General features: G+C 35.1%; 2 protein-coding genes across 2 annotated transcripts in view; one reads left to right on the forward strand and one right to left on the reverse strand.

Annotated features, from left to right (window-relative positions):
• The window catches only part of LOC145909768 (zinc finger protein GLI4-like), a 48,582-nt gene that overhangs the window by 23,255 nt on the left and 2,511 nt on the right, over window positions 1-22,816 (reverse strand). The gene's annotated exons all lie outside the window — the stretch shown is intronic.
• On the forward strand, window positions 14,542-17,953 carry LOC145908449 (uncharacterized). Its single transcript, XM_082995732.1, has 12 exons — window positions 14,542-14,633; window positions 14,696-14,781; window positions 14,895-16,256; window positions 16,326-16,367; window positions 16,451-16,492; window positions 16,576-16,617; window positions 16,701-16,739; window positions 16,823-16,864; window positions 16,948-16,989; window positions 17,073-17,114; window positions 17,185-17,376; window positions 17,482-17,953. Exons 2-12 carry the CDS (start codon window positions 14,754-14,756, stop codon window positions 17,547-17,549), a joined length of 1,941 nt encoding a protein of 646 aa, XP_082851858.1. The 5' UTR covers window positions 14,542-14,633; window positions 14,696-14,753; the 3' UTR covers window positions 17,550-17,953.

A 22,816-nucleotide genomic window follows, 5' to 3' on the forward strand; every position in this document is an offset into this window, starting at 1 on the left:
GAAATTTCGTTTCGTATGACACTTTTTCGTTTCGAAACGATATACAAAAACGAAATTTTGGGTAAAAACATAATGCTAAAAAACAAAAAAAAATTGTAATTTAATGGGCACTTGATGATGCCCTTGAGCGAAACATGTCGGTTTGGAGGAAATTTTGTAACAAAACACACTTGCATTTTAAAATCAAAATTTTGTTTTTTTTTCGTTTCGATTAACGTTTGCGAAACGAAATTTCGTTTTCGTGTTAGGTTTGAAAGCGAAATAGAAGTTGGTTTGGGTTCCCCCAAGAAATTAGTTTAATATTACAAAACTTAAATGAAATTGAGACACAATTGCGTGCCATTTCGAAATACTCGAGTTGTTTTACGCGACTGTAAAGTGTAATGATGTTATTTACGTAGAAAACAGTTTATTTCAGTGATAACATTATCACCACGCACTAAATAAGCGAAATTTCGCGGGTTTTACATCCAAGTAAAGCAAAATCGTGATTGTTCATCGTGATAAAGTGAATCCTGCACTATTTACGCCAAAAGATGATGAAAGATCTTGTTTCACATACGAATCTGACCGTGTGCCGCAAAGGGGAATTGGAAACGAAATTTTGGTTTTTAAAACAAAAATTCGTTTCGAATAACCTTTGCAAAAGGAAATTTCGTTTTCGTGTTAGGTTTGAAAACGAAACAGAAGTTGGTTTGGGTTCCCCCAAGAAATTAGTTAAATATTACAAGCCCACAATGAAATTGCGTCACAATTGTGTGACATTTTCGAATTACTCGAGTTGTTTTATGCGACTGTAATGTGTAATGATGTTATTTACGTAGAAAACAGTTTATTTCAGTGATAACATTCTCACCACACACTAAATAAGCGAAACTTCGCGGGTTTTACATCCAAGTAAAGCAAAATCGTGATTGTTCATCGTGATAAAGTGAATCCTGCACTATTTACGCCAAAAGATGATGAAAGATCTTGTTTCACATACGAATCTGACCGTGTGCCGCAAAGGGGAATTGGAAACGAAATTTTGGTTTTTAAAACAAAATTTCGTTTCGAATAACCTTTGCCAAAGGAAATTTCGTTTTCGTGTTAGGTTTGAAAACGAAACAGAAGTTGGTTTGGGTTCCCCCAAGAAATTAGTTAAATATTACAAGCCCTCAATGAAATTGCGTCACAATTGTGTGACATTTTCGAATTACTCGAGTTGTTTTATGCGACTGTAATGTGTAATGATGTTATTTACGTAGAAAACAGTTTATTTCAGTGATAACATTCTCACCACACACTAAATAAGCGAAACTTCGCGGGTTTTAAATCTAAGTAAAGCAAAATCGTGATTGTTCATCGTGATAAAGTGAATCCTGCACTATTTACGCCAAAAGATAATGAAAGATCTTGTTTCACATACGAATCTGACCGTGTGCCGCAAAGGGGAATTGGAAACGAAATTTTGGTTTTTAAAACAAAATTTCGTTTCGAAAAACCTTTGCAAAAGGAAATTTCGTTTTCGTGTTAGGTTTGAAAACGAAACAGAAGTTGGTTTGGGTTCCCCCAAGAAATTAGTTAAATATTACAAGCCATCAATGAAATTGCGACACAATTGTGTGACATTTTCGAAATACTCGAGTTGTTTTATGCGACTGTAATGTGTAATGATGTTATTTACGTAGAAAACAGTTTATTTCAGTGATAACATTATCACCACGCACTACATAAGCGAAATTTCGCGGGTTTTACATCTAAGTAAAGAAAATTGTGATTGTTCGTCGTGATAAAGTGAATCCTGCACTATTTACGCCAAAAGATGGTGAAAGATCTTGTTTCACATACGAATCTGACCGTGTGCCGCAAAGGGGAATTGGAAACGAAATTTTTGGTTTCGAAAACAAAATTTCGTTTCGAATAACGTTTGCAAAACGAAATTTCGTTTTCGTGTTAGGTTTGAAAACGAAATAGAAGTTGGTTTGGGTTCCCCCATGAAATTAGTTAAATATTACAAGCCCTCAATTAAATTGCGTCACAATTGTGTGACATTTTCGAAATATTCGAGTTGTTTTATGCGACTGTAATGTGTAATGATGTTATTTACGTAGAAAACAGTTTATTTCAGTGATAACATTATCACCACGCACTACATAAGCGAAATTTCGCGGGTTTTACATCTAAGTAAAGCAAAATCGTGATTGATCATCGTGATAAAGTGAATCCTGCACTATTTACGCCAAAAGATGATGAAAGATCTTGTTTCACATACGAATCTGACCGTGTGCCGCAAAGGGGAATCGGAAACGAAATTTTGGTTTTAAAAACAAAATTTCGTTTCGAATAACGTTTGCGAAACGAAATTTCGTTTTCGTGTTAGGTTTGAAAGCGAAATAGAAGTTGGTTTGGGTTCCCCCAAGAAATTAGTTTAATATTACAAAACTTAAATGAAATTGAGACACAATTGCGTGCCATTTCGAAATACTCGAGTTGTTTTACGCGACTGTAAAGTGTAATGATGTTATTTACGTAGAAAACAGTTTATTTCAGTGATAACATTATCACCACGCACTAAATAAGCGAAATTTCGCGGGTTTTACATCCAAGTAAAGCAAAATCGTGATTGTTCATCGTGATAAAGTGAATCCTGCACTATTTACGCCAAAAGATGATGAAAGATCTTGTTTCACATACGAATCTGACCGTGTGCCGCAAAGGGGAATTGGAAACGAAATTTTGGTTTTTAAAACAAAAATTCGTTTCGAATAACCTTTGCAAAAGGAAATTTCGTTTTCGTGTTAGGTTTGAAAACGAAACAGAAGTTGGTTTGGGTTCCCCCAAGAAATTAGTTAAATATTACAAGCCCACAATGAAATTGCGTCACAATTGTGTGACATTTTCGAATTACTCGAGTTGTTTTATGCGACTGTAATGTGTAATGATGTTATTTACGTAGAAAACAGTTTATTTCAGTGATAACATTATCACCACGCACTACATAAGCGAAATTTCGCGGGTTTTACATCTAAGTAAAGAAAATTGTGATTGTTCGTCGTGATAAAGTGAATCCTGCACTATTTACGCCAAAAGATGGTGAAAGATCTTGTTTCACATACGAATCTGACCGTGTGCCGCAAAGGGGAATTGGAAACGAAATTTTTGGTTTTGAAAACAAAATTTCGTTTCGAATAACGTTTGCAAAACGAAATTTCGTTTTCGTGTTAGGTTTGAAAACGAAATAGAAGTTGGTTTGGGTTCCCCCATGAAATTAGTTAAATATTACAAGCCCTCAATTAAATTGCTTCACAATTGTCTGACATTTTCGAAATATTCGAGTTGTTTTATGCGACTGTAATGTGTAATGATGTTATTTACGTAGAAAACAGTTTATTTCAGTGATAACATTATCACCACGCACTACATAAGCGAAATTTCGCGGGTTTTACATCTAAGTAAAGCAAAATCGTGATTGATCATCGTGATAAAGTGAATCCTGCACTATTTACGCCAAAAGATGATGAAAGATCTTGTTTCACATACGAATCTGACCGTGTGCCGCAAAGGGGAATTGGAAACGAAATTTTTGGTTTCGAAAACAAAATTTCGTTTCGAATAACGTTTGCAAAACGAAATTTCGTTTTCGTGTTAGGTTTGAAAACGAAATAGAAGTTGGTTTGGGTTCCCCCATGAAATTAGTTAAATATTACAAGCCCTCAATTAAATTGCGTCACAATTGTGTGACATTTTCGAAATATTCGAGTTGTTTTATGCGACTGTAATGTGTAATGATGTTATTTACGTAGAAAACAGTTTATTTCAGTGATAACATTATCACCACGCACTACATAAGCGAAATTTCGCGGGTTTTACATCTAAGTAAAGCAAAATCGTGATTGATCAGCGTGATAGAGTGAATCCTGCACTATTTACGCCAAAAGATGATGAAAGATCTTGTTTCACATACGAATCTGACCGTGTGCCGCAAAGGGGAATCGGAAACGAAATTTTGGTTTTAAAAACAAAATTTCGTTTCGAATAACGTTTGCGAAACGAAATTTCGTTTTCGTGTTAGGTTTGAAAGCGAAATAGAAGTTGGTTTGGGTTCCCCCAAGAAATTAGTTTAATATTACAAAACTTAAATGAAATTGAGACACAATTGCGTGCCATTTCGAAATACTCGAGTTGTTTTACGCGACTGTAAAGTGTAATGATGTTATTTACGTAGAAAACAGTTTATTTCAGTGATAACATTATCACCACGCACTACATAAGCGAAATTTCGCGGGTTTTACATCTAAGTAAAGCAAAATCGTGATTGATCATCGTGATAAAGTGAATCCTGCACTATTTACGCCAAAAGATGATGAAAGATCTTGTTTCACATACGAATCTGACCGTGTGCCGCAAAGGGGAATTGGAAACGAAATTTTGGTTTTAAAAACAAAATTTCGTTTCGAATAACGTTTGCGAAACGAAATTTCGTTTTCGTGTTAGGTTTGAAAGCGAAATAGAAGTTGGTTTGGGTTCCCCCAAGAAATTAGTTTAATATTACAAAACTTAAATGAAATTGAGACACAATTGCGTGCCATTTCGAAATACTCGAGTTGTTTTACGCGACTGTAAAGTGTAATGATGTTATTTACGTAGAAAACAGTTTATTTCAGTGATAACATTATCACCACGCACTAAATAAGCGAAACTTCGCGGGTTTTACATCCAAGTAAAGCAAAATCGTGATTGTTCATCGTGATAAAGTGAATCCTGCACTATTTACGCCAAAAGATGATGAAAGATCTTGTTTCACATACGAATCTGACCGTGTGCCGCAAAGGGGAATTGGAAACGAAATTTTGGTTTTTAAAACAAAAATTCGTTTCGAATAACCTTTGCAAAAGGAAATTTCGTTTTCGTGTTAGGTTTGAAAACGAAACAGAAGTTGGTTTGGGTTCCCCCAAGAAATTAGTTAAATATTACAAGCCCACAATGAAACTGCGTCACAATTGTGTGACATTTTCGAATTACTCGAGTTGTTTTATGCGACTGTAATGTGTAATGATGTTATTTACGTAGAAAACAGTTTATTTCAGTGATAACATTCTCACCACACACTAAATAAGCGAAACTTCGCGGGTTTTACATCCAAGTAAAGCAAAATCGTGATTGTTCATCGTGATAAAGTGAATCCTGCACTATTTACGCCAAAAGATGATGAAAGATCTTGTTTCACATACGAATCTGACCGTGTGCCGCAAAGGGGAATTGGAAACGAAATTTTGGTTTTTAAAACAAAATTTCGTTTCGAATAACCTTTGCCAAAGGAAATTTCGTTTTCGTGTTAGGTTTGAAAACGAAACAGAAGTTGGTTTGGGTTCCCCCAAGAAATTAGTTAAATATTACAAGCCCTCAATGAAATTGCGTCACAATTGTGTGACATTTTCGAATTACTCGAGTTGTTTTATGCGACTGTAATGTGTAATGATGTTATTTACGTAGAAAACAGTTTATTTCAGTGATAACATTCTCACCACACACTAAATAAGCGAAACTTCGCGGGTTTTAAATCTAAGTAAAGCAAAATCGTGATTGTTCATCGTGATAAAGTGAATCCTGCACTATTTACGCCAAAAGATAATGAAAGATCTTGTTTCACATACGAATCTGACCGTGTGCCGCAAAGGGGAATTGGAAACGAAATTTTGGTTTTTAAAACAAAATTTCGTTTCGAAAAACCTTTGCAAAAGGAAATTTCGTTTTCGTGTTAGGTTTGAAAACGAAACAGAAGTTGGTTTGGGTTCCCCCAAGAAATTAGTTAAATATTACAAGCCATCAATGAAATTGCGACACAATTGTGTGACATTTTCGAAATACTCGAGTTGTTTTATGCGACTGTAATGTGTAATGATGTTATTTACGTAGAAAACAGTTTATTTCAGTGATAACATTATCACCACGCACTACATAAGCGAAATTTCGCGGGTTTTACATCTAAGTAAAGAAAATTGTGATTGTTCGTCGTGATAAAGTGAATCCTGCACTATTTACGCCAAAAGATGATGAAAGATCTTGTTTCACATACGAATCTGACCGTGTGCCGCAAAGGGGAATTGGAAACGAAATTTTTGGTTTCGAAAACAAAATTTCGTTTCGAATAACGTTTGCAAAACGAAATTTCGTTTTCGTGTTAGGTTTGAAAACGAAATAGAAGTTGGTTTGGGTTCCCCCATGAAATTAGTTAAATATTACAAGCCCTCAATTAAATTGCGTCACAATTGTGTGACATTTTCGAAATATTCGAGTTGTTTTATGCGACTGTAATGTGTAATGATGTTATTTACGTAGAAAACAGTTTATTTCAGTGATAACATTATCACCACGCACTACATTAGCGAAATTTCGCGGGTTTTACATCTAAGTAAAGCAAAATCGTGATTGATCATCGTGATAAAGTGAATCCTGCACTATTTACGCCAAAAGATGATAAAAGATCTTGTTTCACATACGAATCTGACCGTGTGCCGCAAAGGGGAATTGGAAACGAAATTTTGGTTTTAAAAACAAAATTTCGTTTCGAAAAACCTTTGCAAAAGGAAATTTCGTTTTCGTGTTAGGTTTGAAAACGAAATAGAAGTTGGTTTGGGTTCCCCCAAGAAATTAGTTAAATATTACAAGCCCTCAATGAAATTGCGTCACAATTGTGTGACATTTTCGAAATATTCGAGTTGTTTTATGCGACTGTAATGTGTAATGATGTTATTTACGTAGAAAACAGTTTATTTCAGATGATGAAAGATCTTGTTTCACATACGAATCTGACCGTGTGCCGCAAAGTGGAATTGGAAACGAAATTTTGGTTTTTGAAACAAAATTTCGTTTCGAATAACCTTTGCAAAAGGAAATTTCGTTTTCGTGTTAGGTTTGAAAACGAAACAGAAGTTGGTTTGGTTTCCCCTAAGAAATTAGTTAAATATTACAAGCCCTCAATGAAATTGCGTCACAATTGTGTGACATTTTCGAAATACTCGAGTTGTTTTACGCGACTGTAAAGTGTAATGATGTTATTTACGTAGAAAACAGTTTATTTCAATGATAACATTCTCACCACAAACTAAATATGCGAAACTTCGCGGGTTTTACATCTAAGTAAAGCAAAATCGTGATTGTTGGTCGTGATAAATTGAATCCTGCACTATTTACGCCAAAAGATGATGAAAGATCTCGTTTCACATACGAATCTGACCGTGTGCCGCAAAGGGGAATTGGAAACGAAATTTTGGTTTTTAAAGCAAAATTTCGTTTCGAAAAACCTTTGCAAAAGGAAATTTCGTTTTCGTGTTAGGTTTGAAAACGAAACAGAAGTTGGTTTGGGTTCCCCCAAGAAATTAGTTAAATATTACAAGCCATCAATGAAATTGCGACACAATTGTGTGACATTTTCGAAATACTCGAGTTGTTTTACGCGACTGTAAAGTGTAATGATGTTATTTACGTAGAAAACAGTTTATTTCAATGATAACATTCTCACCACACACTAAATATGCGAAACTTCGCGGGTTTTACATCTAAGTAAAGCAAAATCGTGATTGTTCATCGTGATAAAGTGAATCCTGCACTATTTACGCCAAAAGATGATGAAAGATCTTGTTTCACATACGAATCTGACCGTGTGCCGCAAAGGGGAATTGGAAACGAAATTTTGGTTTTTAAAACAAAATTTCGTTTCGAAAAACCTTTGCAAAAGGAAATTTCGTTTTCGTGTTAGGTTTGAAAACGAAACAGAAGTTGGTTTGGGTTCCCCCGAAGAAATTAGTTAAATATTACAAGCCATCAATGAAATTGCGACACAATTGTGTGACATTTTCGAAATACTCGAGTTGTTTTATGCGACTGTAATGTGTAATGATGTTATTTACGTAGAAAACAGTTTATTTCAGTGATAACATTATCACCACGCACTACATAAGCGAAATTTCGCGGGTTTTACATCTAAGTAAAGAAAATTGTGATTGTTCGTCGTGATAAAGTGAATCCTGCACTATTTACGCGAAAAGATGATGAAAGATCTTGTTTCACATACGAATCTGACCGTGTGCCGCAAAGGGGAATTGGAAACGAAAATTTTGGTTTCGAAAACAAAATTTCGTTTCGAATAACGTTTGCGAAAGGAAATTTCGTTTTCGTGTTAGGTTTGAAAACGAAATAGAAGTTGGTTTGGGTTCCCCTAAGAAATTAGTTGAATATTACTAGACTTAAATGAAATTGCGACACAATTGTGTGACATTTTCGAAATACTCGAGTTGTTTTATGCGACTGTAATGTGTAATGATGTTATTTACGTAGAAAACTGTTTATTTCAGTGATAACATTATCACCACGCACTACATAAGCGAAATTTCGCGGGTTTTACATCTAAGTAAAGAAAATCGTGATTGTTCGTCGTGATAAAGTGAATCCTGCACTATTTACGCCAAAAGATGGTGAAAGATCTTGTTTCACATACGAATCTGACCGTGTGCCGCAAAGGGGAATTGGAAACGAATTTTTGGTTTCGAAAACAAAATTTCGTTTCGAATAACGTTTGCAAAAGGAAATTTTGTTTTCGTGTTAGGTTTGAAAACGAAATGGTTTATAACTTCGAATTATAATTTCTTTTCGAGGAACGTCTGCAATTTTCTCAGCCAACGTAAAATCTGCGTAAATTTAATGTTTACTTTGATAAGCAAAGTTGTGATTGTTTTCATTACAAGTAGTCAGGCGTCCCTTCAACCGTGCAGGTTTCGATCGTTTATGCAGTTTATTAGGCGTCTGGTTGTCCCTGGGCTTTTTTCTCATTAGATGCCCAGCTGCGACTCGACCTACATTGCAAGTTATTTTTGCGTTGCCCCACTGTGTTGGAAATTAACTAGTGCGTCGTAACAGTGTTGGTGATGGTTTTACAAGGCTGTTAGCCACTATTTCAATTTACAAAAACGTCATGCAATATTGAACATGTTTTGTGAACAAAAAAAAAAAACAATAAAAGCCTGTTTCGAACAGTTCCAAAATGTTCCGCACGTAGATCTCATTTGAATTCCCGTTTGAAAAATGCATGCAAACCAAATTTAGTTTTGATTTAACAACGAAATGCAAGTTGGTTTGGGTTCCGCCAATAAATTACTAAAATATCACACCACTTATGTTTATCAATAAAATTGTTACATAATTACGTCATAGATTTACAATAATAACAATCCACGAACTGCATGTTGCTATTCGAAAGTTTAAAGGTGTTATTTGTGTGAAAAGCAGTTTATTTTAATGTCAAGTTTACGCTAATTATGCGTAAATTGAATATTTACTTTGAAGTAAAGTAAAATTGTAATTGTTTTTATAATATTTAACAGAACAACGAACACTAAGGCGTGTTTCGAAACAATTCCAAAATGGATCGCACGAACATCAGTTATTTACAAGTAATCATGTTTCCCAACAACCAGGGCGTTGGAAACGCAAATTTTGGTTTCGAATTATAATTTCTTTTCGAATAACGTTTGCAATTTTCTCAGCCGACGATAAATCTGCGTAAATTTAATGTTTACTTTGAAGTAAAGCAAAGTGGTGATTGTTTTCATTACAAGTAATCGGGCGTCCCTTCAACCGTGCAGGCAGTGTTGCCAGGTAAAATTTTCTAAAACCGCCCAACGCCTTGTCAAAACTAGCCCAAAAACCGTCCAAACAAGAAATTTCTGAAACAAGCCCAAAACCAGCCCAATTTTACTCTGACTTAGCTTGAAATCGACAACTGTTAGTGAATTGTCGCACTCAGTAGCTTTAACCTACCGCGGTTACGTTTTTTCACATTTGGTTCTGACCATGGCGCTACCTATTACGTTTTCTTTAATTGCAAGGAGCATTAATACATAGCAAAAACATTGCAATATTTGATGAATTTGGGTCATAATATAACTAAAACTAACAACTTTAAAAAACGCAATCAATTAAAACATGTATTTTTACAACTACAAAATCTCGTACATCTGTATTCCGTAGTTTCGTCATACGCGTGTGTAAAGCGATCAAACGTGGAAGCTGTAAGCATTATGGCAAAAAAATTTACCCACTACGAAAGACCTCTTGACTGCATTGTTTTCTCAAGCAATCCTTAGTTCATTGGTTACTATATTTTTTAAATTTGTTTGCAAAAATAAAATTTTCTCAGCACCATTGCTGCTTTGCAAAAACGACTCCAGTTGCATGGTTCAAGTTTCTGTCGCACCCACCCACTGCGTGTTTCTCTGAACGCATTATTACTCTCTGCGCCGTACGATTGTTTCGTTTGTCGGGAAATGAACGCATTGGTTTACTCTTGGTATGAGACATTAGTGCCAGAATGCGTGATTATAGGGGTTGAAAATGTCATTGGCGAACCCGCCCAATAAACCGCAACCCGCAACTCGTAAAAATAACCCGCAACTCGATGTTGAAAACCAGCCCAATTGGGCGGGAATACCGCCACCCTGGCAACCCTGCGTGCAGGTTTCGATCGTTTATGCAGTTTATTAGGCGTCTGGTTGTCCAGGGGCTTTTTTCTCTTAAGTTTTAAATGCCCAGCTGCGACTCGACCTACATTGCAAGTTATTTTTGCGTTGCCCCACTGTGTTGGAAATTAACTAGTGCGTCGTAACAGTGTTGGTGATGGTTTTACAAGGCTGTTAGCCACAATTTCAATTTACAAAAACGTCATGCAATATTGAACATGTTTTGTGAACAAAAGAAAAAAAACAATAAAAGCCTGTTTCGAACAGTTCCAAAATGTTCCGCACGTAGATCTCATTTGAATTCCCGTTTGAAAAATGCATGCAAACCAAATTTAGTTTTGATTTAACAACGAAATGCAAGTTGGTTTGGGTTCCGCCAATAAATTACTAAAATATCACACCACTTATGTTTATCAATAAAATTGTTACATAATTACGTCATAGATTTACAATAATAACAATCCACGAACTGCATGTTGCTATTCGAAAGTTTAAAGTTGTTATTTGTGTGAAAAGCAGTTTATTTTAATGTCAAGTTTACGCTAATTATGCGTAAATTGAATATTTACTTTGAAGTAAAGTAAAATTGTAATTGTTTTTATAATATTTAACAGAACAACGAACACTAAGGCGTGTTTCGAAACAATTCCAAAATGGATCGCACGAACATCAGTTATTTACAAGTAATCATGTTTCCCAACAACCAGGGCGTTGGAAACGCAAATTTTGGTTTCGAATTATAATTTCTTTTCGAATAACTTTTGCAATTTTCTCAGCCGACGATAAATCTGCGTAAATTTAATGTTTACTTTGAAGTAAAGCAAAGTTGTGATTGTTTTCATTACAAGTAAACAGGCGTCCCTTCAACCGTGCAGGTTTCGATCGTTTATGCAGTTTATTAGGCGTCTGGTTGTCCCTGGGCTTAGATGCCCAGCTGCGACTCGACCTACATTGCAAGTTGTTTTTGCGTTGCCCCACTGTGTTGGAATTTAACTAGTGCGTCGTAACAGTGTTGGTGTTAGTTATTTAAAGCTGTTAGCTGTTTAAAAAAAATGAAAATTTTTTGTATAAAACGCATAAGAACGAAAGCTGAAGCGCATTTCGAAACCGCACCAAAGATCAGTGTTAGTCAAGCAAATAAGCCGTACCAGAAAAAGAATAATTCAGCGCCGCGGCAGTAGTGCAATTGTTATTATTTCTGGGTAGATTGAGCCCTGATGATATTTGAATGAAAAATCTTTTAACAGTTTATTTTATTTTATTTTTTTTTAAATTGACGCTTTATTCTGTAACCAATAGTTATTCACTCAAATGAAAGAAGGTTTTATGTCAAATTGTTTTCGGCTACATTGATTTCAAAGTCTTTGTTCGGCACAGTTTTTCTTTGTCAAAGTTACGTGGTTCAGCGGAGGGCGAAATGGACAATTTCAGAAGGAGAAAGTTGTTTGCCAAGTAAGCTTAATTAACTTTTTTTTTGAAAAAATGCTTGTTCTTTAATTTTAACTTTTGTGTGTTTTAAGTTGATGTTAAGTTTTGGTAGTGATGTATCGAAGCTTCGGTTAACCGAATTTAAAAAATTTTATCAACAATAGCGTGTGGACCGCATGAAAAATTTTTAATACTATGAAGATCACAGTCTTTTGTGCGAAAAATCGTTTTTCTATAATTGTGTTTCACACATGACGTAACAATTAGCTATTACGAATGCGAGTTATTTATGTAAGTCGTAGCATTTACGATGCAGTTGATTGGTGACCGCGGTCAAACACATTTCGTTGCGATACACTTATAGGTGTTTAAAAAACTCAACAATAATGTAATGTACATGTTCTGTGCTTATTCTTCACCATTTTTTTGAACATTCTATGACCCGGAACATCATTAAATTGACACTTGTATGCAGCGCCCAAATGCTCGCTATCTACGCATTATGTAACTATTCATTTTGATCACGGTCAAACCCATTGCGTTGCGATTATACTTCATAGGTGTTTAAAAAAATGCAATGATAACGTGATTTATATGTTGTAAGCTTGTTCTACACCAATTTAAAAATTCTCTGGCCCGGAACATTATTATTTTGTCACTTTTATGCACTGCCCCAAATGTTCGCTGTAACAACGCAGAACGCACATCTTGAGATTCACACAGCGTAACCGCGGCTGTAACTATAAGTAGTAATTAGATTAGTGGTTCTTAAACTATTTTGGTCGCGCCCCCTTACTAGTCAAATCTTGCCCCCCTCTTAGTCCGACAACTTAAAAAATGCGCAATTCAAAAACAAGCTTTTTTTAACGTTTGTCAATGGGAGGGATGTGACTGCATTTTTGAAACGAAACAATCTGCAAATACTCTGCACTGCTCTTTTTTTCTAAACTTCGATATCTTTAAATATTTGCCGCAGATAAAGGTAGCAAAACTATTTTCGACAATATAATGATCAATTTTGGTACACAGTTACCATTGTAACAAAACTGATGTAAAGAGGGACAAACATCATAATCTTTCAAACATTTAAACAAAGGTTTCTTTGCATGGAAATACTAAATACAAATGGAACGCTGATTGGTCATTTTTGAAAATGTTTGCGCTCCCCCTTGCCAAGCATCTACACCCCCCCTCCCCACTTTAAGAACCCCTGGTTTAGATAATGAATTTAATGTGCATTTTACACAAGTTGTTTAAAGCCCTTTTCATTCATATTTTCACAAAATTTTATGTTTTGGGCACTTTTTTTCATAGCATTTTTCACTCTTGCTGTGTAATTTATTTTATTTTATTTTACTTGCTGTGTAATTTATTGCATTTTTCACTCTTGTGGTGTAATTTATTTTATTATCATTTTTAGAGACTATAAGAAGGATGAAAAAGCTTCAAAGAAACATAAAAGGTATATACAACGTTTATTGGCTTCTTATCAGTTGTCTTGGCTTCTGATCAGTGGTAAAACTTTAAAAAAAATGTTTTTAACTCCCTCATCTAAGAATGGTTTTTGGCTTCTTTAACAATCTTGGTGTTGCAGAAATAAAAGAAAATTGGGTTGTTTACTTTATAATTTTAATTTTTTAACAGAACCCTACAGTTTTCTGATAGCAGCAGTGATGAGGATAGCTTATATTGGTAAATATATGATTACTAGTGCTTTTAACTTCTGAAAACCGTTGGGTGATGTAAACATGTATTTTCTTTTTATTCAAGTTTATCATCGTCATCTGATGACTCTACTGAAGAAAGCAGTAGCAGTAGTTCCTCCAGCAGCAGTAGCAGTGACTATAAACAATACCAACAATTTCTGAAATGGTAAGTGTTTTGTTACTTTTTACATGCTGTTTACATCAGTCGGGGGGAGGGGGGACTTAACCATTTTTAATTGGGGACACAAGCTCTATAACAAAACTTCCATTTTTTGTGGTAAATTTATTGTCCTATGCTGCACAATATGTCATATTTTCAAAAAGTGTCCAAAAAAAATCTTCAACGTTTTTCAAAAACTAGTCATTGTGACATTACTGTTACATAACAAAATAGAGTTGCGTCAGTAAAAAATTTTTATTAAGTTGATCTGTTTTGTGTCAGGTTGATTAGGTCAACATTTAAAAAGAGGTTTTGGTTTAAGGATTTAGACAAAAAAAATACAGTTGCATTCATTCATTTATGAGAACTGAAAAAAAATTTTTGCTAACTTTATGCAATGGTGTAAACTTTAAAATGCCAGTTATGTGACAATTGCACAAACAACTGTGTTTGCATGTTTCCATTAAAAACTATTTAACACGTCTTTAAATCTCCTAAATAGGTTGAAAAGCTTCACATCCTAAATAAAAAAAAAGCTAGAGTGTTTATCATTTGATTAGTTTCAAACATGAGGAAACCTCAAAATTACTTTACCTGACCTTTCATTTTTTTACACTTTAAGCAGACTTATGATAAAATTGTGTTACATACCCGACCATGCCATTTTTGTTTTGCAATATATTTTATCTATTAATGTTTGTTAAAATTTTTAAATAATAGACAATTGGCAACCTGCTTCCTATAGAGAAACAGCGAATAATTAGTGTCTGAATGAATCAATAGGTTTACAAGATTTTATACTGTTGTTTTTGTTTTTTTCAGGAAAGCAAAAAAAGACCAAAGGTTAGAATTTGCTAATGTCTTGTGTTATGTAACAAAGATTTTACCACTTCACTAATTTGCAGAAAAAAAATTGAGCGATATCACCATAAAAGGAGAAAAGACCGCAAACACTCAAAAAAAATGTTCAACCCAGAAAGCAACATAAAAAGTATGCTTTATAAGTTACATAAATTTTATTCTAGGTTAGTCAATTAAAAACTAAAGTAAAATACGTGTAAAATTTTTGGATATGCCTTCAGTAACGTTTAATATACTTTGTAGAATCATCAAGTGGTTTGAGGGAATGCCATGCATGTGATAAGCTGTATAAAAATGTCACATACCACTACAAAACATACCATCCAGACATGGACAAGTCAGAATTCCTGTATGCCAGTAGGGCGAAGAAAAACAGAATTGGAAAGTATCAAAATTTTGAGGGACACTTCTGTCCCATTTGCGGAAGGGCAGTAAAGAATTTATCTAAGCATTATGAAAATTTACATAAAACAATCGACACCAAATCCAAGCAATTTCAAACTCTTGTTGCAAAGACCCAGATTGGTTCTTTGCAATCTGTAATAACTAAATATGAGGAGCACTTATCAAAGTTTGGAGTAGGGAAACGCAAAAGAGTTGACAAGGCAGTGGCCCACTCAAATGCCAACCAAATAAGAACTTTAATACCAACTATTGAAGTATTTAAAAACCCCCAAAAGATTTTTGAAAATTTAGAGCAACATTTGAAAGGTGAAGGTCAAGTTTCATCGAAAGTTGCATATTTGTCTACATTACTGAATTTCCTTAGATTTTACAAAAACAATCAGTTTGATTTGATTTCCGAGAAATGTTTAAATTTAGTGCATTCGGAAACAATGGACCTGCATGCACGCATAAACAAAGAGAAAAAGAGAAGAGAATTTTACACTAAAGAAAAATCCAGAAAGAAGTTGTCCAACATAAAATCAAATGCATATAATGCCATACTACAGTACGAAAAAAGCGAAGAATTCAAGAGAGTTGCAAGAATTAGAGCCATGTCTGAATCCCAAGTTGGAAACGAAAACCTGCAACTATTGTATGGGGATATTTTCTGCAGGGTGATATGCAGACTAGGCTGTAGACCATCTGTAATGATTGGTCTCCTCATTAGAGAGCTCCAGGACTATGAAAAAACTGACGAGGGCAATTACTCAATTCTGGTGGTGGACCAGAAGGACAAGCAACCGGCGTGCATTGTTTTAAATGCACTTGAATTACAAGACATTGAAACCACCAGTAAATTGGCTTGGATGTATCACAAGATAAAACCTACAGGGCAGTCACCAGTTTTTCCAACAACGTCAGCAAGAAACTTAGCAGCAACAGGTTCATTTAAAATGACAAATGCAGAATTTTCAAAAATTTTTAAAAAGGTTATTCCTTTTGTGTTTGAAAACACATCTTTAACGGCGACTGAAGTACGAAAACTCATACACACATGGATGGCAGATGAGCCAAAAGAGGTTCAAATTGCTGTGGCAAAAGCCTCTGGTCATTCACTTGCTGTTGCTGACCAAGTATATAATGTACAACACCCACACAGAAGGGTTGAAAAGGCTCGACTGTTGTTGGAGGCTCGTGCCTCTACATCTGGTAAGTGTTGTGTGTGATTTGTATTATATTAAATATATTTCTTCAGTGAATGGTTAACTTTTTATTTGTTTTTGACAGATGTTCAACCAGCACCATCACAACAACAAGATGATTTGCAAGGTTTGCACTATTGATTGCCTCTGTATAGTTAAATGTTTAAAGACAAAATAAAATATGGTTAACCTTTCAATTGTTTTTGACAGATGTTCAACCAGCACCATCACAACAACAAGATGATTTGCAAGGTTTGCACTATTGATTGCCTCTGTATAGTTAAATGTTTAAAGACAAAATAAAATATGGTTAACCTTTCAATTGTTTTTGACAGATGTTCAACCAGCACCATCACAACAACAAGATGATTTGCAAGGTTTGCACTATTGATTGCCTCTGTATAGTTAAATGTTTAAAGACAAAATAAAATATGGTTAACCTTTCAATTGTTTTTGACAGATGTTCAACCAGCACCATCACAACAAGATGATTTGCAAGGTTTGCACTATTGATTGCCTCTGCATAGTTAAGTGTTTAAAGACAAAATAAAATGTGGTTAACCTTTCAATTGTTTTTGACAGATGTTCAACCAGCACCATCACAACAACAAGATGATTTGCAAGGTTTGCACTATTGATTGCCTCTGTATAGTTAAATGTTTAAAGACAAAATAAAATGTGGTTAACCTTTTGATTGTTTTTGATAGATGTTCAACCAGCACCATCACAACAACAAGATGATTTGCAAGGTTTGCACTATTGATTGCCTCTGTATAGTTAAATGTTTAAAGACAAAATAAAATGTGGTTAACCTTTCAATTGTTTTTGACAGATGTTCAACCAGCACCATCACAACAACAAGATGATTTGCAAGGTAATGAATACGAACAAATTACTAAAATATTGTTAAAGTGTTTATCTTTGTCTGGCTTTTTGTTTTGTAGAGGTCAAGTTTATTCGAGTAGTGTTCTTGGATGATGGTGAATGCCTTGACATCTACCGGATTACAGATTTGAAAACAGAAGGCCGAAAGAAAATAAAACACTTTGAAGAAATAAAGGTGAAAGATTTGTGCTTCGCTCGCTGGCCTGGAAACAAACTGTTTTACAAGGCAGGGAGAATTGCGAAAGATGAAGGTAAAATGAATTATCAGTTCTAATTTTGTTAAGCATAATAGAATCATGAGTTGTTTTTGAATGCTGGGAAACAGTACATAATTTAAGCTTTTTTTCTGTGAACAGGTCGGTCAAGCTGCACACATTCTGATTCAGAGGCCTCAAATATGTCCCCATCAAAACCAAAAAGCTAACAATGAAATGCAATTTCAGCCTTTGATTAATGTTGTTAGTTTACATTAACGTTTTTGAGTGTGAATGGTCTGATTATTTCTGTCAAGTGTTATGCTGTAAATGACTTAGTTTACTTAAAATTGCCTTCAAATGCTTTAATATTTCTGCTGGTACCAAGTGTACGCTGTGAATGACTTTGTTCACTTATAGAAAAATTGCCTTCAAATGCTTTAATATTTCTACTGGTACCAAGTGTTTGCTGTAAATGACTTAGTTTACTTAAAATTGCCTTCAAATACTTTAATATTTCTGCTGGTACCAAGTGTTTGCTGTAAATGACTTAGTTTACTTAAAATTGCCTTCAAATGCTTTAATATTTCTGCTGGTACCAAGTGTTTGCTGTAAATGACTTTGTTCACTTAAAATTGCCTTCAAATGCTTTAATATTTCTGCTGGTACCAAGTGTTTGCTGTAAATGACTTTGTTCACTTAAAATTGCCTTCAAATGCTTTAATATTTCTGCTGGTACCAAGTGTTTGCTGTAAATGACTTTGTACACTTAAAATTGCCTTCAAATGCTTTAATGTTTCTGCTAGTACCAAGTGTATGCTGTAAATGACTTTGTTCACTTATAGAAAAATTGCCTTCAAATGCTTTAATATTTCTGCTGGTACCAAGTGTTTGCTGTAAATGACTTAGTTTACTTAAAATTGCCTTCAAATGCTTTAATATTTCTGCTGGTACCAAGTGTTTGCTGTAAATGACTTTGTACACTTAAAATTGCCTTCAAATGCTTTAATATTTCTGCTGGTACCAAGTGTTTGCTGTAAATGACTTTGTTCACTTAAAATTGCCTTCAAATGCTTTAATATTTCTGCTGGTACCAAGTGTTTGCTGTAAATGACTTTGTTCACTTAAAATTGCCTTCAAATGCTTTAATCTTTCTGCTGGTACCAAGTGTTTGCTGTAAATGACTTTGTTCACTTAAAATTGCCTTCAAATGCTTTAATGTTTCTGCTGGTACCAAGTGTACGCTGTAAATGACTTTGTTCACTTATAGAAAAATTGCCTTCAAATGCTTTAATATTTCTGCTGGTACCAAGTGTTTGCTGTAAATGACTTTGTTCACTTTTATAGAAAGTCCTTCAAATGCTTTCATAATTTTGCTAGTACTGAGTGTTATGCTGTACATTAATTTTCTTTATTCACTTTCCATCAAATAAAGTCTTTACGCTTAATAGTTCTGATGTATTTACATAATTTTGGGGATTTTTGACAGTTGTGATGTGTGTTGCTCAGCAAACTTATGTCGTTTCCGATTGGTTCACTGGCCAACGAGGTTACCGCCATGGAGAATACTTAGGTTCGAAAAGTCTTGCTACTTGTTTTGAATTGAATAAGGGTCAACCTTTTTTGAGACGTGTCAATCACCTAGAACGGCGCACGTTTTGGAGCAAATCATTCAATAAATCACAAACTATTTTGTTTATGAGTCTGAGAATCGCTGGGCTTTTTCTTATTGGTATCTTGTACCTGTAGGTCAAAAATGACTAGTGTAGCTTTTGCACTTTTAAATTAAATAAGGGTCAACCTTTTTTAAGACGCGTCATTCGCCTAGAACGGCGCACGTTTTGGAGCAAATCATTCAATAACTCACAAACTATTTTGTTTATGAGGCTGAGAATCACAGGGCTGTTTGCTATTGGTATCTTGCATGTGTAGTTTAAAAATCACTATTATAACTTCCGTACTTTAAAATGTAATATGGGTCAAACTTTTTTGAATCGCGTCAAGCCGTTTATTTGCTTGTTTCAACTTCAATTTTAATAAAATTTTGCAACGTGATACTACTGTCCATTTGATATCGGACTGTGGAAACCGTTTGCTTTTAATTACATTGACTTTAAATTGGAAAACGAATAGACGTTTTAAACAGCTTGATCCTTATTATCAACTCAAATACTACGAATTTCAGTCCTATGCATACAACAATGTGTTAGATATTGAATGATTATCGTTGAAACAGGCCGCTAATCAGAATTTCAAGTAGCTTGACCCTTATTAACTCCAAAACTACATAAGCCACAACATTAATCTTTGCAGTACTTATAGTGGATACCAACATGAAACAGCACAGCGAACTTCAGTCCTATGCATACAACAATGTGTTAGATATTGAATGATTATCGTTGAAACAGGCGCTAATCAGAATTTCAAGTAGCTTGACCCTTATTAACTCCAAAACTACTCAAGCCACAACATTAATCTTTGCAGTAGTATTAGAGGATGCCAACATTAAACAGTACAGCGAATTTCAGCACTGTACATCGAAAAATGTGTAGAATATTCGATGATTTGCCTTAAAACGGGCGCAAATTTTATGACGGTGGTTTGACGCGTTTTAAACATCTTGACCCTTATCAACTCTAAAAGTACGATAGCTACAGCATTCATGTTTGCAGTACTTATAGTGGATATCAACATGAAACAGCCCAGCGAATTTTAGCACTATGCATACAAAAATGTGTTAGATATTGAATGATTATCGTTGAAACAGGCGCTAACCAGAATTTCAAGTAGCTTGACCCTTATTAACTCCAAAACTACTTAAGCCACAACATTAATCTTTGCAGTAGTCTTAGAGGATGCCAACATTAAACATTACAGCGAATTTCAGCACTGTACATCGAAAAATGTGTAGGATATTCGATGATTTGCCTTAAAACGGGCGCAAATTCTATGACGGTGGTTTGACGCGTTTTCAACACCTTGACCCTTATCAACTCTAAAAGTACGATAGATACAGCATTCATCTTTGCAGAATTCATAGTGGATACGAACATGAAACAGCCCAGCGAATTTCAGCACTATGCATACAAAAATGTGTAAGATATTCGATGATTATCTTTAAAACAGTTGATTCGAATTTGATATAGCTTGTATCCACTGAAGTAGTAAACCTGCAACATTTGGTTTACAAAAGGGAAACTATGATTTCGTTTGATGTTTACAAAAGAAATTGTAGTTCGTCGTGTTTCCGCCAAAGTTTTCACCTAGGATTGTTTGGCATTTTGATAGTGCATTATAAAAGTTTTCATAAAATCAACACCGAACATCTACCAAGCGTTTTCTCATTCCCCGCTACTTCCTAAAACAAATTAATGAATGCTTTTTGGTGTGGCAAGAAAAACATAAAACATGTAGCGTATTACGTTTTTCAATGATCGTCTTGACGTGGCTGCAGTATATATCTGCTAAATTTCAATTCGCTTGTATGTAAAAGTAAATACTAACATGCGATCACCTGTAAAAGACAAGGTTATTACGCGCTATACGTCAAAATAAAGAGAAGTTTTTCGGCATTGTCTGCTACATGACTGTGGTATTTGTCTGCTAAATTGCAAATCAATTAATTTAGTCCACCATTGCGACAATTAACAAGAATTTATATTTCCTAAATCGAAGTGTCCGACGAACATTTGCTACACCTACAGCTAAATCACGCAATTTGGGTTTGATTGTAATGCCAGTTGATGTAATCCAGTATTTCTATGATAAGATCGTTTAAGAACTAAGAATCAATCGCCAAATCAAGGCAAATTGTACCGCATATCTACATAGTCCTCTTGCGACACCATGCGAAAAATTGGAAATTTGAAAACAAAATTTCAAAACGAAAATTTCGTTTTCAAATTTTTTTTTTGTGTCGGACCGTGCTATAGGACAGGATTATCGTCGCTCGCGCAGACACATAGCATAAGTGCACAACTCGAACGTAAGTGACTGCGGTTAAACGCTACAAGCTTTGAAGCCTTGGATCACGAAGCTGTCAACAGAAATCATAAGTTCAGTACATAAAAATAAAAAAACACGGTTATGTCACGGAAGAAAATTGCTGTAACGATATATTTATTGTCAAAGACAGTGGAAAAGTTTTTTTTTTGCAATCGGTCGAACTCTTTTGAGCTTCTTTCTGCGTGCTTGAGAATGATTAAATATCGCACTGACTTATTATAACCAAAAGTACAGCAAACACCTTATTTCTGGCAGGCACAGTAACATACCAAATAGAGCGTGAAAAATCCGTAACAACCTAAAAAATCCTCCTATCGCATTGTAGGCATCATTTTTACTACTGTATTAACGTAACCTTGAAACAAGTACATTTTGTGACGTTGACAGTATAATAGCTGTCTTATAGCGTGGGGCACTTACTGTTGTTGGTCGTAATTTGTGCCACCAGCACATTACAACGCCATATCGTTACCACTGGGAATTCTCAGCTCAAAACAGCCACATCAAAGCTCAAGTGTGTCAAGAAAACTACTGTTGTGCCGTTTGTGTCAAGTTCCACATCAAAATATAGAAAGGAAAGAGAAAAATTGTACAATGTCGATACGATTCTTTCAGCAGATTTAACCATTAATTTTCCCACGATTCTTTCAGCAGTTTTAACCATTAGTATTATCATTATGGTTGGCAACAAACCTCATCGGCAAAACGTGCTGGTCCCAACAGCAAAAGGCCCCACAAAAGTTAGGCAAAACAACGCAAAAGCTCTCGTTGACAAACTGGGAAAAAGTACGACTTCCAATTTAACGACAAGAGTTGAGACAAATCTGGGCGCAGGGCAGAGCAGAGGGAGGTGCTCTTAAATTACTGACGCACCAAGATGACGTATTATTACCAGCAGGTTTCGAGGCGGAAACCTAAGTCCGACGTTAAAAATACTGTCGTAACCAGGTAGTAACAAAAATATCATTCGTGAAATGTAATCACAGCTGAATTTTGCTATATGCCTAACAAGCAGTAAAACGGTCAAGAACTTATCTGTCCAATGGAGCATGAGAACAATAACACCGTTCAGTAACTAACAATATTACGATTGTTACGTCATAGCACACAAATAAAGGAATGTTTGTAGTGATTAATCAACGCCGCATTAACTCCGCCTCGGTTTACGCGGGGCAAGTAATTGAATACATTTATCATCTTTGGAAAGAATTCCTGCGCAAACCGCATAAACCGGCCTTAGGTAAACTATACACAAGAGTGCAGCTGCAGACCAAGGCGGTCTTCTAAGATCGCAAAGGATCTTTGGCGATTTCGTTGGCGGGAATCAGGCTCAGACTGTGTGGCTTACGGGCCTGGCGCAGTGATTAACACGTGGCCACGAGTGGGTAGTTTGTATTGGCAACAAATGACCAGATTTTCGTTATTAACTGTTACGAGTTACCGGGAAATGCAACAACCCTGACAGTGTTTTGCTCAGAATCAACGGCAAAAA

This window comes from Ascidia mentula, chromosome 7 (genome assembly GCF_947561715.1).
Source record: "Ascidia mentula chromosome 7, kaAscMent1.1, whole genome shotgun sequence".
Taxonomy (NCBI): domain Eukaryota; kingdom Metazoa; phylum Chordata; class Ascidiacea; order Phlebobranchia; family Ascidiidae; genus Ascidia; species Ascidia mentula.

Bases quoted from the DNA above. Each gene is read 5' to 3' on its own strand.
- LOC145908449 (XM_082995732.1), top strand. From the start codon at position 14,754: ATGTTCAACCCAGAAAGCAACATAAAAA. The intron at 16,257-16,325 runs GTGTGTGATTTG...TGTTTTTGACAG, and splicing joins CTCTACATCTGGTAAGTGTT to ATGTTCAACCAGCACCATCA. The intron at 16,990-17,072 runs GTTTGCACTATT...TGTTTTTGACAG, and splicing joins ACAACAAGATGATTTGCAAG to ATGTTCAACCAGCACCATCA.